Genomic DNA, 18470 nt, shown 5'->3' with positions numbered 1-18470 from the left:
AAATGTTGTGTGTGGCTTCAGGGTATCAATACCTTGATGGAGTTTGAAAATGAGAAGTGCGCAATAATTTTTTTCAGGAGTTATTGCTCTTTCTCTGTTTCTTGGGCTTTGTTCAAGGTATCTTCAAAGGGGACAGCTTTTCTTACAAACCCTTTAAGACAGTAATTTTATATTCTGATGTGATAATATTTTCTTATACATCTAAGTTCTTATATTTAAGACATTTAGGAAAAGGTTGTGAGTTATAATGACAACCAATTTGAATGTTGATGACTGTCTTCTTGTTTTGATTGTCTGCCAATGCAGTTAAAAATAAAACCTTCAGTTTGATTAAGATATTATGGAAAAGAATACTGCTCTCTCTCTCTATAAAACTACTCTTTACAAATACTGTCAACACTACATCTCATGTCAGGCATCAAGAGTATTAACCGCTTCACTGGTGGTAGGTTTACAAGTTGAGACGGTTTACACCATCATTCATCTGCTTTGACAGAGCTTTTAAAAGTAACATGTCTTTTTCCTAATTTGAAATGTAATATTTAACTTGGAGACTCCTTGAGCACAGTTGTGAATTGCTAACATTCCACTCTTTCTGTAATGCCCATGATGAGTTTTTGGTCTGTTGTTTTCAACAAGTAAAGTAAATTTGATCTTGATTTTGAAAGAAAAAAATAAAGGCTCAGAGTTTAAAGTTTTCATTTATAAAACAACTTAAAAATTGTATATATATATATAATATAATGTGGGATGCTTCCTGTTCTTGCAGGTTGTGTTATCATGGGGTGTTCTGAATTATAGAAGTTTTGTTACACACACTTTTTCCTGGATTTTTTATTTTTTATTTTTACAAACCTAATATTGAAAGGAAACTGCTCCATGGGATATTAACATCTTTATAATGTTTAAGTGTTACACTTTCAGTTTAAAATACTAATACAGTGAATCTGAAACTCAATTGGCCAATGAAATGCCTGAAATGTAATAAAAACAGGCCTCTAGTCCTTTTATTAGTCCGTGTCCCAAAACAAATATGATCATGGGCGCCCTCTTCTGTATATTAAAGGCAACTTCTGGAAATGTTTTGAGACCCACACTCAACGTATTAAAAAAAGTTCAACCAAATGATATTTCAGTTTTTCAGAGCGCACCTGTACGGTGTACATTTTAGGACATCCTCAGGTCTCAGAGTGAGGTATTCGGAAAACCTGTCACTTGTCAGACTCAATGGCCTCGGGATGTAAAATACGACATGACGTATTTTGAAGAAATACACATGACGTCATCAGTATGTGCTGCTTCGTTTATGAGAGTAATTTGAAAGCTGTTATTTTATTTTTATTTTTAAAGGTTAAGATACATTAGCATTTCATTTAATAATTAAGAAAAGGAAAGGATGTCCCGATACAACTTTTTCCACTTCCGATACGATACCGATATTGCAGCCTTGAGTATTGGCCAGTATTGATACGGTACGATATCAGCATGAATCATACTTTTATTACCTATTTTGTAGTGTGGAATGTTAGAAAAGGCTTGATCAAGTGATGTTACCCAAACAGAGAACAATAGTCAACAATTGAAGTTCACTTAAGTTATTTTTTACTCTCAGTATATGGTGGGAACAACTGAGGGCAGAGACAAAAACATATATCGGAGATTTTAGATGTAGTCCGATTAAATCCAATATTTGTTTTCTGGCTGATATCGGACCGATATCAATATCGGACCGGGACACCCCTAGCTTCATGTGTAATTCCAGTTCCTTCAAAATAAAATTGCTGCGTCGAGTTTTATGGACCAAGTCCGTCAAGTCTGATGACTTTTATTTTGAAGACTGAGGCCGTGTCATTTGACGGCGTTTGGTTTGAAAAGTGAGGTCATTAGATTTGACTGAGGTTTTGCTGAGTCATGAGTCCGTTTGGTCTGACAAATGACAGAGGTTTTCCTGATACCAGATGCCTCACTCTGAGAACTGGTATTGTCCTAAAATATACACCGTACTCCTGTTCATCTTTGAGTTCATGGTCATTTGAGTTTCTGTTGCTGCTTTAAAATTTGATGGAGAAAGGTAATGAATGAATGATCGTGAATGACGTCGTCGTGAATGATTGACCTCAGTACTCCTCTTTTCTCTCCCCTATCCTCCTCTTCCTCCTCCTTTTCCTCTTCCTCCTTCCATCCGAGCAGTATCACTTCCCTCCCATCTCCACCTCCCTCCCATCGACTTCTCGTGTATGCATCTGCAAAAGGAAAGCCAAGGTAAGTACTTTCACTTCTCCTCTCATTCTCTCATTCTCTCTTCCATCGTCCTCTTGCTGGGTTTTTAGGCTGGTTAGCTGAAACATGCTGCTGTGAACCTGATCCTGTACAGGATGCAGTTCAGTCGTTCTATCTTTACTCTTCTCTTCCTCAGTTGGGCAATAAAGGCTCCTTTTATTTTCTCATTACTATCAAACCTTTTGTTTTTATCTATCACCTCTGCTAGTAGTATCGCGCAACAGATCTTTTGTTCAGGCTTTGTCTTATTGCGCATCTTTTTCCAACTATACTTCACTCCAACTATTCTCTCCCCTTTTATTTTGTCTCTTCTCCAGATCCCATCCCAGCATTCAAATCCTGGCAGGACGACAGTGACAGCGGAGAGGCTCAGCTCTCTCCTCTGGCCAGCCGCATGGTTCCCCTCCCCCTGCTGCTGCCCCTGGAGGAGGAGGGCGAGGAAGACGAAGGGGATAGAACCCAGGACGAGTCCCCTTTGTCCTCCCGATCTCACCCTCATCTCCTGGCGCGACGTTTCCTGGATTTCGGGGCACACAGCGCTCAGCGATTCCTCCAGCAGGACGTAGACACCACGTCGCCGACTAAAACCCAGAGGTTCGTGTAGGAATCAGTGAAGGATTTGAAAGATGACAGGGAGTTTGATTTGTTCAACTTTTTGTATCCTCAGGCCAAGGCGGGCATCGTTTGGCTCCAAAGAAGCGATGAGAGGAGGAGACTCAGTGACGCACCAACTCACAAAGAAGCTTCAGCATCTAAAAAAGAAAATCAAACAGTTTGAGGAGCAGTTTGAGAAAGAGAGGAATTACAAGGTAAAATGTCTGCAGTAAAGGTGTTTAATGTGCACTCAAAATATAAGTTGAAATAAGTATAAAGGAATCTATTTATCTTTCTGTGCTTTCGAAAACAACTTGTGAACCTGAGAATAATAAAAGTTTTTTTTTTTCCTTGTTAGGAATCTGGTTTTATCTGGTTATTCTTTTTCATCTGATTGACGTTAAATCTGATGCAGTTTTTATTCCTTTTTCTGTTGTTAAACCAATTATTACAGAAACTTTATCATGTATTAGGGAGTTAAGGTCTTTGACGAGTGTAACTACATGCTGTTCACAGGTTCTCAACAACTTTCAGCTTTTGTGAAAGAATGTTACAAGGGATGTCGAACTCATTTTGGTTCAGGGACCAGATTTTAGATGGGAAAGGCACATTTTTAATTAATGTGGTCTATTTTGCACTTCTTTTTTTTTTTCTTTTTTTTTTTTTTGGAGAAGGAAAGACATTTATTTCTTCTTAGTTCCAAACTTTTCTTTTTTTTTTTTTTTACTTTTTATTTTATGATTTTTCGAAGTTCAACATACATCATAACAAAGACAAAAATAAATTAGTAAATAACTAAATAAATAAATACAGTCTGTGGGGTACTACAAAATAAAACTACAACTTGAAATTAGCTTTATAATGAGTCCACTTGATCCAACATTTTTTAAATTTACTAACTTTCAATCTCAGATGAAAGGTCATTTTTTCCATCACATAAATTTCCTCCACAATGTCTCTCCATTGATTCAGTGTCGGAGGGTCACTTTTTAACCAGGTTCTTGTTATAGCTTTCTTGCTAGCCATCAGCATTATTTTAAACAAACATAAGTCCTCCTTTTGGACAGCACTCTCCGACAACATGCCGAGATACATGATATGCGATTCCGCCGGTATTTTATATGCAAAAACCTTTTCCATTTCGAATACAATTTTTTGCCAAAAAGGTTGAATTTTTACACAATTCCAAAATACATGGGAATGATTGGCACTCCAACTGCCACAAAGTCTCCAGCACTGTTGAGGAATTTTCAATTGTTTACTTTTAATGTGTGGAGTGAGAAAGAATCTCATCAAGTTTTTCCATCCAAATTCTCTCCATTGTCTCGAACTGGTTGAAGTGTGCTGTAATAGACATGCAGAATGCCAATCCTCCTCTGACAATTCAATTTTTAATTCATTTTCCCATTTTTGTCTAACATACCACAAATTATTCTGGGGGGCATTTTGCAAGCATTTATACAGTTTAGAAACAATTTTAGAGGGTAAACATCTCCATGCGCCAATCATGATTTCTATTATATCACTTCCCTCCTGTGAGATCTGATTTATAATTTCTGTATTAAAAAAATGTCTCAATTGGAAATATCTAAACAAGATTTTTTCAAGATCAAATTCCCTCTGTAATTTTTCGAAGGGTTTAAATACTTTTCCATCTGTTAGTGTACACATGGCTGTAATTCCTCTGTTAGTCCACTTTATAAATGTACTATCCAATTGGCCACTTCTAAATTTTGGACTAAATGCTGGCCACACCAATAATTTACAGTCACCTTCAATTTTACGTTCACTCACTATTTTGCACTTCTACATGTAAATATTAAATGCAATATCCAAACAATAAATGACAAATCTTCACTTCAAAATTCCTTGATTTCATTACAAATTTTTGTGAAATTTACAGGAATTTTTTTGTGATTGCTTGTGGGAAATTTCAGGGTTTTTAGGATAAATTAGTTCTTAATGCCACAATTTTAGATTAAATATGGCTGAGACCATTCAATACAGGCATGGGGAATTTAGAGGGACTGAGATATCTACATCTGAATTATTTGGTAATTTACACCGTGATTCATGTTGTCTTTCATTTTTGCTTTTTACTGTGGGCCGCAATAGATGCTCCAAAGGGCCGTATTTGGACTCCCTGGGCCTTGAGTTTGACACGTGTTTTAGACGATGTTTCTATTCTTTAAAGGCAGCAGTAAAAGTTCCTAGTTTAAGATTTGGGATTTGTGTGATTGTTTCCAAACCGTAATATGTGCCAAGTGTTTTTTTAATTTTTAATGTTTCTCCAGCCCTCTCATGGAGACAAGGCAGCTAACCCCAAGGTCCTCAAATGGATGACGGACCTGACCAAGATCCGCAGGCAGATTAAAGGTAAAACTACATGTTTTTGTTTCCCTTCAGAGAGAGTGTGCGTGCGTGGATGATTGGACCCTCCCCACACCTAACCTTTGAAACAACATTGCATGTTTGCTGGTCTAACAAACGTAGGCAGACATGCACATGTTGGACTTTTGTCGTGGCTCTCACATGCAGTGGCTCTCACCCTCCAATGTGCTGGTGCGTCCTTGTGATCCCACATTCATTACCTGCAGGGTGCGTTCAGTGCGCTGAAATTCATCCTAACAACATAAAATAAATTCAATAATTAAATTAATTAAATTAAAATATGATACGAAATTATTACAAGTTTTATGAAGTCCTGACAGAATCAGAGCCATATGATTTGTTTAAATGTATGATGAGTGTTCGCCTAGAACAGTTATACATGCTAGAGCAGGGGTTCTCAACCTTGGGGCCGGGGCCCCATTTCGGGTTGCGAAACACAAGGAAGGGGTTGCCACATGCCTTGAAGAAACTAAGAATATTTTTTTAATTAAACTTTCTATGTTTTAACCTATTTTCATCACTTTTTCTTGCCATATTTTTTCTCCTTTTAATGCGTTTTTGATACATTATTCAAATTTCAATGTCTTTTCTGCACATTGTTTTCGACTTTCAAGGCATTTTTTGCACTTTTAAACCCCCTCCTCTACTTTTCTCACTTAATGTTGCATATGTTGACCCATTGTTGGCACTATTAACCTCTTTTAAAACATATTTCATGCCCATTATTTGCCCGTTCAAACTAATTGTTCCAATATTGACACTTTGAACTTTTTTACCACTTTCTCTGTCAGTTTTTGGCCACACTAATTTGCAACTTTTCACTTTTTTTTGTCACTTTCAACTCATTTTATTTCCGATTAAAACAAGGATTTACATCTTTAAGATGATTAGCAGTGTGGCACAATAAATATTAAACTTTGTGGATAAATAAATTAATGTGGTTATCACAGATTCATAGAACAATGGACCATCATTTTGCTGACTTTATGGATGGGCCCCAAAAATCTCTCCCCTTTATTCCGCCTTATAGATGGCCCTGTCTCCACATGACTGTTCTTCAATGTTCATGTCTGTGTTCAACCACCTTCAGCTACAGTGAGGGTCTTCGGTTTCTGGCACCTTCACTTTGGGGGTCGCGGGCTGAAAAGGTTGAGAACCACTGGTCTAAAGTATATGAATTTGTTAGTAAAGATGATCTGCTATTTATAATTATTTTAAGCAGTGACATAAACGTTTCAGCGCACTGATCAAACCTCAGGATGTTCACTCACCACCTCTACACGAGGAGAACCAAAAAAAACGGCCGAAAGATGAAACTTTTCTCTCTTGTTACCAAATCCAACCTGAAAACGAATAACTTGAGCAGCCACTCTCCACTTTCCTCCCTCCTCCACCAATCGCCCGCCCACCGATTGATTGATTGATTGACTGATCGGCCAACCAGGACGCCAGCACCACCTTTTACCCAGAAGCACGCTGAGGCACCAGGCTTTGCTCCACTCACACAGACGCCTCCATACTCCCCTCTCCTCCTCCTCCTCCTCCTCTTCCTCCTCTTCCTCCTCTGTCAGCGCTCCTCCCCATCACACACTCACCCTCCCACTCCTCCCCTACTCAGGCCTGAGCTCTAGACTGTTTCACCTCAGTAAGTACCAAACCCTCAGTAAGTAGTACTTCAGCAACACTGTTGACAGTCGCTGTCAGGCCGCTCTGTGGGAGCGTCTCGCTGCCTTTGTCTTGGTGTGTTTCCTGTTCAAACCGCATGCTCACACTCATGTTTAGCAGAGAAGAGTGACCTCAAAGCTGATGGAGACCAAGATTTAATATCAGATGAAGACAAAGGCTATCTACAAACTCAATGAGTATACACTGTCTACTATATACTATGTATGGTTAGGAGGATTAGGATGATGAGCGAGTTTCCCAAGATGCATTTTGAACTCACGATAAAAAACTGAATCACAGAGGCTAAATATCTCTGTTGATTCTCCACCTTTGATAGATCTGAAAACATTTTATTTGAGAAAGTGACCAAGTAGAATATCAACATGTGGACATTTGATCCATGAAACTCACGGAAACACATTTCATGCCAACATTTCGGAGACCCTCCGTTGTGGCACTGATAAAACTTCTTGTTAACTTCAAAACAATAGCCCTATTTACAAAAGGTTTAAAAATGTTTGTAAGACAAGAAGAGATGCTTTTGTTTTGAAAAGGTGATGTTTGATGTTTAGCTTGAAGCCAGTCCAGGGATCATTTTACATTCCACTCGCAATGCATCATGGGGCAAGTGAGAAAGACTTGTGTGCCCACTGTGCATAGTTCCTTAATGTCTCAATATAGTACACATCCAGGTATTTCATGCGTACTCAATCCTTTCATACTATCTAACGTGAACACACTTCATACTTATTTTTAAGGTCAGACTTAGTATGAGTAGTAGTTTGACATTTCCAACACAAAGTGAAGGCCTCATAGATCAATAAATCAAAGATCGTTTGCATGAAAAAAAAGGTGTAAAAGGTTGAAATTGCCGCTTGAAAGTTTTGTCTCTACTGTAAACACTCTCTTATTGAAATTGTAGGAAAGGTTTGGTGCATTGCATTGTGGGATGAAGGAGTCCGGCTGATGGATGCATAGAAATGTTTTTACTTCATTCTTACTGTAATTTAATTTTTGTTCTAGTTTTTTTTTTTTTCGTAATAATTCCAGCAAGATTATTTTTGTCTTTTTAGATTACCGTATATGTTAAGGTTTCATTTATTCAGGTAACTGTTTCTCAATAAATTCACTTTGATCTTCTAACATGTTTTTTTATTTTTTTTTATAATTATTACACAAAAGTCAAGGAAACTTCAAAGGAAACATCAAACCCATCAGTATACTCCTTCATTTTTTTCATTTAAATGGTAAAATGATCCTCATTAGAACTGACAGGTAGTGGGAAAACTTGATACGAAACATATTCGGAGACTTCAAAGGAAACATTAAAGCGATTAGCAGACGCCTCTGACGAAGACTGGCAGTTGTCAGTCAAAACATGTCCGGAGATCAAAGTGGATTTCCTGAGGAACAGTTGTCTAAACAAATGAAACATTAACATATTAGTTTGTTTTCTGTATTCCCTGTGATAACACCTCACTCCGCGTGACATTCAATTTCAGCCAGATTTACACGTAAACCCCAAAATAAACACCCGCCATTGTTCTGCTAAACAATTTCAAGCACCTGAAAACCATAGAAATGTGTTGGGAAGTCACTTTGGCAGAGTTTTAGGGGGCAAGCGTTAAGAATGAAAATGTTGGTCTTCAGCAGCTTTAATAATCGCTGTAGAGGTTTTATTCACAATCAAAAATCCTCATTTATTCATAGGTATTCATTATTTGCTGAAAGAGGTTTTATTATATTTGATTATTAAAAAATATCCTCTCAAATATCACAGTATTTGTTCATAACATCTTATGGAGAGTGACAGTGAAATAAATCACCACCAAAAAGGTTCATGGTCCTTCATTTTAAATAATATGAGTGTGAAGGCGACAAAACTGTAAATACAACCAGGAAAGATTTCTGCGCTCTGTGTTTGGGTTTTATTGTGGGTTTTTTTTTTTCTTTTCATTTTATTTCAGGGTTTTTCAACCTTGGGGTCGTTTCCCCATGTGGGGTTACCTGAAATGTCTAGAAATAATAAAATGTAAAATATAAGTGATTAAAATTATTTTTTTATAGTTTTTTAATTTTATTGTTTTGCGCAGTTAAATATTCAAGGATTTTTATTTTTCATTATGTGCATGAACATGTACATAATAAAAAATAATTAAGTTAAGCCCTTAAAAAATGAATAGAGTAAAAAAATATTAGCATAAAAGAATAAAAATAGAAAAACATAAAAAATTGAAAAACAAATACAAATTTAAAAACACCAGTAATATAGATAGAATATATACAAAACAGTAGTGACAGAAATAGATGATGATGATGATGATAATTGTTCTTTTTCATATGAAAACACCTTGTACTGTTTTCTGTACTTTCACTTTCTGAAATATAAATATAAATAAAAAGCAGTATTAAAATATCTGAGCTGGTGAACTTTGTATTTGTGACACAGTATAACAAACATGATCAAAAAAACTAATTTTAGAGAAAGAAAGTCTGAGGTCGCCAACAATTAGTGATATATAAATGGGGTCACAATAAGAAAATGGTTGGGAACCACTGGTTTTTTATTCCCTTTCCTTTGCATGCTTGTCGTCGTCTTTACAGCTCGGCTTGTCCTAACCACCTCAGCATGCTCTAATAACCTCCACGTGTTTGTGAAGCTGTCTGCTTTTCTTTCACCTTTACGTGTTGTTGCTCTCATGAACCCTCTGTCCTTCATTTGATCCTCATCGTCAAGCTTCTCCCTCCTCAGACACCAAACACCGTGCAGAGATCGAGCTCGGCCCTCACACTCGTCCCCGCAGCAACACGTTGCCCAAAAGTTTCGGCTCCACGCTCGACCACAACGCAGCGGAAGAAGTCAAAGGTCCTCGTCCCACCCAGGAGGAAACCCTGGATCTGATTCAACGCAGGGTGAAAGGGAAGAGGGCGGAGGACGGCTGGCCAGAGGACATCAAGGTGAGGAGTGAACACAGACGTTACTAAGGGTGTAAGAACAAATTGATTCGGCGATATAGAATAAAATAGAATGCTTTTATTGTCATTATACACAAGATGCAGATAAGTGTATTTACAAGGGGAGCCACTAAGATGATAAATAAACAGTGAGAACAATGAGGATAGGGCTAGGCGATCTGGACCAAATGTCATCTCAATATTTTTTCTCAAAATGACGATATACGATATAAATTTTTGATATTTTTAACTGAATAAAGTCTGACCAGAAAGACAATTCTGGGTTGAATTTGCTGCTGAAAAATGCCACATAGGTACATTTATTAACAAACAGTTGCACAATATGTGCTACTTTTCTCTTTTAATCCCATAAGGGACAGCACGTGTGAGTGAGTTCTGTAGTGTGGCTTGTTCAGGGGGAGATCTGGGTTAGGACGCACTCAGTAATCCATCTAACTGTGCTTTTCATGCTGTTTCATGCAGCGACTCCTAAAACAAATATTTTATTTCAAAATAAGTTTTAAAATATATATATCAGAAATATTTCAACATTGTAAAGGAGGACACTGTTTGACTGTACTTTATGAATAGTATTAAATTACTTGTATGATGTGATTTTATAAATAAAAACAAGTTAAAAGAATATAGCTCTATCTCAATATATAGACGATATTGTTATTTTCAATATCGCCAAAATAGAAAACTCAATATATCTTGAATTACGATATATATTGCCCAGCCCGAAATGAGGATAAATATATTGCGCTGTTACAAATTATATCCCAATTATATTTGCGATATTTCACCACGTGATTATTGCATCCAAAACATGTCCAAATCGATTTTTTAATCATGTTTTTTTAACAAAAAAAAACTTTTAAATGCTCTAACACAGTAGTTCTCCAACTTTTTTTTAAGGTGTTCCCCACTTTGAAGGAAGGTGAACTTTCAAGCCCCACCTGCACCCATTGCACCCCCCCCCCCCCAAAATACTCCTGACAAATAACAGTCAAAAATAAAGGAAATAAAGAAACATTGTTTGCAATCTGTGACAAAAAGCTTAAAAAAATAGGAAATTCAGTGCATGTATGAAATAAACTAGCAAGTAACATGTTTCATAATGCAACTATCATATTTCATGAATAAATTAAAACTGAAAAACTAAATTAAACTACTTACATGCATGAAACCAAATTTAAAAGTATTAGTTTATGATTAATAGATAATTCGTCAAAAAATACAGGAAATAAAGGAACATTATTTGCAATCTGTGGCAAAAAGCTTAAGAAATCCAGTCATTTTAAATAATTATTTTTGCACTTAAGTATCACGTTACATTGTGTTCTCGGTCCATATCTAATGCAGTCTAATAATTTAATGCTCTTTTAATATCTGTTACTTTTTTAGGCTTCTCATTATTACTTTATTTGTCTGTAGGTGTTTTGTTTAGTGTTATTGATCTCAGAAAGGCATTTGGCATGAAATTTAAAAGTTTGTCGCACCCCACCCGTCATACCTCTATTCCCCACACATTTTGAGAAGCACTGCACTATTTAATTCAGTTCAATTCAACTTTATTTATATAGCGCAAATTACAACAATAGTCACCATAGCACATAAACGCCTGGTCACTAGGTGTCAGTTAACCACTGTTTACTTGTTCTTGCAAGTTTCAAAAAATTGAAATAAATTGTACTTTCACCATTTTTAACTTGTAAAAGTGCATTTTGTAATTATTGATATCACGATGCATATTGTATACAATACAATGGAGAAACGTATTGTTAGATTCATGGCAATGCACATCCCTAGACCAGACATGGGCAACTGGCGGCCTGGGTTGGTCTAATTTTGTGCGGCCCCCAAAACATTATCAGTTAAAAATTGTATTTCAAGAAGTTGAAAGGAATATGAAGCCCGACATCATACACAAGAGATCTCCCAAAACACAGAAATCGACAGCAAAATGCACAAAAACACCTAAAAAATTCGAAAAACTGACTTGTAAAAGACAACACAGACACAGCAAACTCTTAAACAAAATTGCTACAAAAACACAAAAAACAACACAAGAGCTCCAAAGACGCACAAACTGTCAACAAAATTGCACAAAAAATGACAGGAAAATACAGAAAACAACAATACAGAAAGTGACACCAAAAATGCAAAATTCGACTACAAAAATGCAGAAAATGACAGAAAAATACACATTATTTTTTATTTAATTAATTCATTTGAGAAGCATATCAATAAAACAAAGATTACATACAAAGTTGCCACTCAAAAGGAGTAGGTGGAAGTTCAAAGGATTTATAAGAAATCCTACCCCTCTTTCTTTATTTTATGGTGCTGTACACAATTCATATCCACAAAACAAAACAAATGCATAATTATAACAAGAACACAATAAATAACAAATACACAAAATGACTCTAAAAACACAAAACCACAGACAAAACCCTTTATCCCCCGTGTGTCAATGCCCAGATCAATCAATCATTCTCATACTGACATGAATGTTAATAATGTGGCTCTTGGATCAGATGCAATTCCATGTTTGTGGCCCCTGCTGATAAAGTGTTGCCCATTCCTGCCCAAGACGTTTCCGTGACAACAGGAATAAAAGATGTCAGTCCTTTTTAACCTGAAGTACAGCAGCATGTTAAAGGCTGGTGTTGTGGTTGTTTGTGCAGAAGATGACCAAAGAGCAGCTGTCCTGTGAGAAGACGGTCCTCCAGAAAAACCTGTTGCACTACGAAGGCCTGCACGGTCGACCCGTGAGTCGCCCCCAACTTGTCCAGATGCACACGTTTGGACACGTCCCACTAAACATCTCTGTTTTCTCCCTGTGTTGTGCAGGTGACCCGGGAGGAGCGTCTGGTGGTGAAGCCTCTGTACGATCGCTACAGGCTGGTCAAACAGATGCTGACCAGAGTCACCATCACCCCCATCATAGTCAGTGCACGACTCTTCTTCATCTTCATCATCATCATCATCATCACACCGCTGCCAGGTTTAACTCTTGTTCTTTCTCCTGTAGGTGTCGCCCTCCAGTAAGAGGAGGAGTCAAACCCTCCAGCCAATCATAGAGGGCGAGACCGCCCACTTCTGGGAGGAGATCAAAGAAGAGGAGGAGAACGAGCGGAGGGGGGTCGGTGATGTGGGTGAGGGCAGAGGAGGAGAGCGGGAGGAGAAGGAGGAAGAGGAGAGGGATGAGGATGACGAGGAGGAGGAGGAGGAGGAGGAAGGAGAGAGCAGCGGGGGAGAGATGCAGAGCCCCGAGGTGATCATGGCCGTAGACCTGGTGATGAAGAGCGACGGCAACGTGAGGAGCAGCAACATCACGGACAGACGCAGCGAGTGTGTGAAGAGGGAGAGAGTGGAGGAGGGATCAGGACGTTTGGCTCTGGATCTAAGGCTGTCCAGCTCCAACGCCTCCTCCATGTGAGCACCACACGCACCCTCACATCATATTGTGTGTTGCTTTGTCATTTTGAATTTTAGGAGTCATTTTTGTGCATTTTTAGGTCATTTTAAGTGTTTTTGGAGTTGTTTGTTTTTCTGGAGACATCTTGTTTTTTCAGTCATTTTTGTTCATTTACTTTGTTGTTTTGGGTTTAAGGATTCGTATTAGTGTGTTTTTTGGTTGCTTTAGTGTGATTTGGAGTCATTCCTTATTTATTCTTGTTTTTCAGTATTTTTTGAGTTTCTGTGGTCCTTTTTGTATTTTCATGTCATCTTATCTGTTTTTGCATTAATTTTCATGTGTTTTTGGAGTCATTTTTGTGTATGCTTGAGTGAAGTCATTGCTATCTTCTAGTTTTTGTGTATTTCTGCTGTTATTTTAAAAAAAAAAAAAAAACTTTTACTTTGGGGCTCACACAAAATCAGATCAAGGGCCGCCTGTGGCCCCCGAGCCACCAGTTGACCATCTCTGTGCTAGACTTTGATCTAGCTTTATTGTTTTAGTTGACATGTTGCGTAACCTGGGCTCTTAACTCTCTCCAGGCCGGAGCTGCTGGAACAGCTTTGGAAGACTAGAGCCGAGAAGAAGAAGCTGAGGAAGACCATCAGGGAGTTTGAGGAAGATTTCTATCAGCATAATGGAAGGTGAGTGAGGGAGAGAGGAGAAAAGTAGCAGGCACTCCAAACACGGCCGCTCATGACTCCCCTCTGCTGCTGATTATTTCCTACAGAAACGTCCAGAAGGAGGACCGAGTGCCGATGCTGGAGGAGTACAGGGAGTACAAGAGGATTAAGGCTAAGCTCCGCCTCCTGGAGGTTCTCATCAGCAAACAGGATTCCTCCAAATCCATCTGATGACCACTGCCATCATTCAGTCTCCATTGTCACCCCCCCTGCTGGTTTGCTGCAGTCATGTTGGAAGGATCTGAATCAGCAGCAAAAAAAAGGTTTTAAAAACTTTTATTGGGCAAAAAAAAAATAAACAAACAAACGAAAGATTTTAAGGAAACTAATTGTTTGATTTGTCCAGCTCTGTGTGACTGAACTAAATTCTAAACGTTTTCTGCCAATCCTGATTTTTAAACACTTCTTAAGGTGAAACAATAGGATTTTCACTGGTATTTTTTTTTAATGCCGTGATGTGAATGCAGCGAAAACCACAGAGGAAAAAAGTCTCTGAAGTTTGACAACGAACCAGCATAAAACACTGAGTGCGTCTTCATCATCATCTCACTGATCAAACGCAGCTTTGCAGTCGTGTCATGCGTTAACGGAGATGCCACTGATGTTTTTGTTTTTTTAATATATATATATATATATATATATATATATATATATATATGAGTTCTGTGTAGTTGCTCCTGGATTTTCTTCTGTTAAACTGAACAACTGAACTTTTCTCTCCATCTTTATTCACCTTCGTCAAAATCAAAAGATTCTCCACGTTTTTAGATCTTTGTGAGCAGAAAAACAGATCAATCATATACAGATTAAGGTGATCTGTGTTCGTCAGATTGGTTTTGGTGAAGTTTTCTACATGAAAAGGGTGGTGGGGGACTGAAAGAAGAGCCAGTATCTGGTCAGAAGGCAGTGGGAGTGTGTGTGTGTGTGTGGAGTGAATGTTGGACACTTGGTTTTGATTTTTCCTGCTGGCAGGTCAAAGTGAGAGCAGGAGACGATTTAAAAAAAAAAGTCAGAATTAATATTAAGGAGCAGTCCTGGAGGACCGTAGTCTTGCATGTTCAGTGCTAAACAACCGGCTTTAGTGTCTGAAAGTGAAGCTTCAGATGAAACTTCTGATCAAAGGTGACGTGTGTGTGTCAGGTTGGGAGGGGGTGGGGGGGGGGGGGGGGGGGGGGGGCGTGTCGTAGTTGAAGTGTGTATTTTGTGGGGATGGTGAAGAAAAAAAATGTTATTTGCACAGCATTCAACTGAATGCAGCCCGATATGTGTGTGTGTGTGTGTGTGTGTGTGTGTGTGTGTGTGTGTGTGTGTGTGTGTGTGTGTGTGTATGTTCCTTTGTATTTCTACAATCCAAGCACTACTTCTAGACAAATATAAATATTTACTGTACAGAAAAATGAAACATCTGAAGGAGTGAATGTCAGAAAATGTTTAAATTATTTCAAACATTATTACGTTTGGGCCCCGTTTGGTTCATTACATTAGTGAAGCCCCGAGACCGACCGCTTGCGTGTGTGTGTCTGTGTTTTTTTTATTATGATTATTAATATAAATACTGCTAATACTATCATATTCAATATTTGTGTGACAACGACTGTAACCATTTTGTATGCGATGCGCTCACTAACTGTAAAGCTGCAGTTTTCTTTGTGGCTCAGTGTCTGTAATCAGCTTGCATGGTGAAACCAGAACACACCAGTGTGACAAATGTGATGTTTTTCCATTGTTTGTGCCATGATAAATGCAGCAATAATAATACGTTTGTGTGGAGGTTTGAGAATCATCAGTGTTTTTGTTTGGGGGTTTTTTTTGGTTTTCCGCCTCAAACTCCATGTTTTTTAAAAAGCGCTGAAAACCAGAACAGGAAAAACATTCCAGTTTCTATCCTCATCGGCCGCCCACCGTGAATCCGAAGGGCTTGTCCTTTTGGATTCTTCCACAAGAACACTTCCTTGACGTGGCTTATTTTCACATGTTTCTCATGGTGCCTGCAGCAGAGTAAAAACCTCACACGTGTGTAAAACTGTAAAATCTATCATCTCTCGCATGTCTGTCCCCCCGCTCTGTTTTTAAATCCATATTATCCTCTTTATCTATAGTAATGTTTTTCTTACTTTGTGAATGCTTTGTTTTGTTTGTTTTCTTCATTAATGAAAAAAAAAGATCAGAAAATACAATCAATAACATTTACACATGAAAATAAAAATTACCAGCTTGCCACATAACTTGTCTTGTTTGCTTTTTATTTAAAAAAAAAAAAAAAGACTGCAAAGGCATAAAACAGAGCGAAAATATGACAAAAGACTCGAAACAGAGGTAAGGCTATAGTAAGGCATCTAACCTTACTATAGCCTGACCTCTGTTTCAAGTCTTTTGAAAAATTTTTGCCAAATTTTATGCCTTACTCTACCTTACCTCCATTATGAGGTGTTTAAAATTTCAAACGTCTTGAAATGGAGGTATGGCTATAGTAAGACATAAAAATTGACTTAGGACCATCATTAGACCCTAAAAACTACTGCAAATATCATGCACATAATTAAATGTGGCTAAGAAAGCAGTAAGGCACAAAAAATGACAAAAAACTAAAATCACCCAAAATAAAAAGTAAGGCTTTTTTTTTTGAAAATTTTAAAAAAATTTAAAAAAAAAAAAAAATGAGTTAGGACCATCATTAGACCCCAAAAACTACTGCAAATATAATGCACATACTTAAATGGGGCTAAGAAAGCAGTAAGGCACAAAAAATGACAAAAAACTGAAATCACCCAATGTTACGGCTGGTAACTCCTGGCCTCTCAGCCTGCCCTTCCTCTCCTCTCCTAAACACACCTGGCTCACATCAGTAATCAGGTAGGAGAGGGAGGCGGAGCTGTATAAAGTGCTGAGAGGACCAGAAAGCAGGAGGCACAACAACTGACCAGCAGCAGACATGTGGGGAGAGTTCTGCTGCTTCTCACTGGATATGTTTGTAAGTTTGTTATTTTAGTTTGGACTGGAGATTTCTGGTAGTCCTGTTTTCGTGCTCCGGTAGTTTTAGTCTTTTGTATGTTTTTGTAGTTTAGAGGGTGGACGCTGGGACGACGGCCCTGTATAGGGTTGGCCCAGTGTCCTCCCTACTTTTGTATAGTTTGGCCAGGGTCTCCGGTCCCTTTTAGTTTGTTCTGTTGGTACTTTTATAAATTTGTTAATAAATACTTCGTTGTTTTCTGTGTGGCGTCTTGTTTATGTTGCGGCCCCTCAAGCCTTGACATGACATCCTAGAGGGGGTCGTAACACCCAAAATAAAAAGTAAGGCTATAACAAGGCTTTTTTTTTGAAAATGTCAAAAAAAAAAAAAATTAAGTTAGGACCATCATTAGACCCTAAAAACTACTGCAAATATAATGCGCATACTTAAATGGGGCTAAGAAAGCAGTAAGGCACAAAAAATGACAAAAAACGAACGTCACCCAAAATAAAAAGTAAGGCTATAACAAGGCTTTTTTTTTGAAAATTAAAAAAAAAAAAAAAAAAAGTTGAGTTAGGACCATCATTAGACCCTAAAAACTTCTGCAAATATAATGCACATACTTAAACGAGGCTTAGAAAGCAGTAAGACACAGAAAATGACAAAAAACGAACGTCACCCAAAATAAAAAGTAAGGCTATAACAAGGCTTTTTTTTTTGAAAATGTCAAAAAAAAAAAAAATTAAGTTAGGACCATCATTAGACCCTAAAAACTACTGCAAATATAATGCGCATACTTAAATGGGGCTAAGAAAGCAGTAAGGCACAAAAAATGACAAAAAACGAACGTCACCCAAAATAAAAAGTAAGGCTATAACAAGGCTTTTTTTTTTGAAAATGTCAAAAAAAAAAAAAATTAAGTTAGGACCATCATTAGACCCTAAAAAATACTGCAAATATAATGCACATACTTAAACGGGGCTTAGAAAGCAGTAAGGCACAAAAAATGACAAAAAACTAAAATCACCCAAAATAAAAAGTATGGCTATAACAAGGCTTTTTTTTTGAAAATAAAAAAAAAAAAAATATTGAGTTAGGACCATCATTAGACCCTAAAAACTACTGCAAATATAATGCACATACTTAAATGGGGCTAAGAAAGAAGTAAGGCACAAAAAATGACAAAAAACTAAAATCACCCAAAATAAAAAGTAAGGCTATAACAAGGCTTTTTTTTTGAAAATGTCAAAAAAAAAAAAAATTGAGTTAGGACCATCATTAGACCCTAAAAACTACTGCAAATATAATGCACATACTTAAATGGGGCTAAGAAAGCAGTAAGGCACAAAAAATGACAAAAAACGAACGTCACCCAAAATAAAAAGTAAGGCTATAACAAGGCTTTTTTTTTTGAAAATTAAAAAAAAAAAAAAATGAGTTAGGAGCATCATTAGACCCTAAAAACTACTGCAAATATAATGCACAT

General features: G+C 37.5%; 1 protein-coding gene across 3 annotated transcripts in view; it reads left to right on the top strand.

The window, feature by feature from the left end:
* fam13b (family with sequence similarity 13 member B) overlaps positions 1-16259 on the top strand; it is a 67821-nt gene extending 51562 nt beyond the window's left edge. Inside the window, exons 14-24 of one of the 3 annotated variants that reach the window (XM_028459162.1) lie at positions 2191-2262; positions 2598-2874; positions 2948-3089; positions 5169-5250; positions 6710-6910; positions 9683-9888; positions 12579-12662; positions 12745-12840; positions 12926-13329; positions 13894-13995; positions 14082-16259. In XM_028459162.1, coding sequence (XP_028314963.1) covers positions 2191-2262; positions 2598-2874; positions 2948-3089; positions 5169-5250; positions 6710-6910; positions 9683-9888; positions 12579-12662; positions 12745-12840; positions 12926-13329; positions 13894-13995; positions 14082-14205 — 1790 coding nt within the window. In that variant the 3' untranslated portion in view covers positions 14206-16259. The remainder of the gene's footprint in view (positions 1-2190; positions 2263-2597; positions 2875-2947; positions 3090-5168; positions 5251-6709; positions 6911-9682; positions 9889-12578; positions 12663-12744; positions 12841-12925; positions 13330-13893; positions 13996-14081) is intronic. The other 2 variants (XM_028459163.1, XM_028459164.1) reach the window with 2 other exon arrangements.
* The last annotated feature ends 2211 nt before the right edge of the window (positions 16260-18470 follow it).

This window comes from Gouania willdenowi, chromosome 10 (genome assembly GCF_900634775.1).
Source record: "Gouania willdenowi chromosome 10, fGouWil2.1, whole genome shotgun sequence".
Lineage (NCBI taxonomy): Eukaryota > Metazoa > Chordata > Actinopteri > Blenniiformes > Gobiesocidae > Gouania > Gouania willdenowi.
This window is presented reverse-complemented; position numbering and strand designations above follow the sequence as displayed.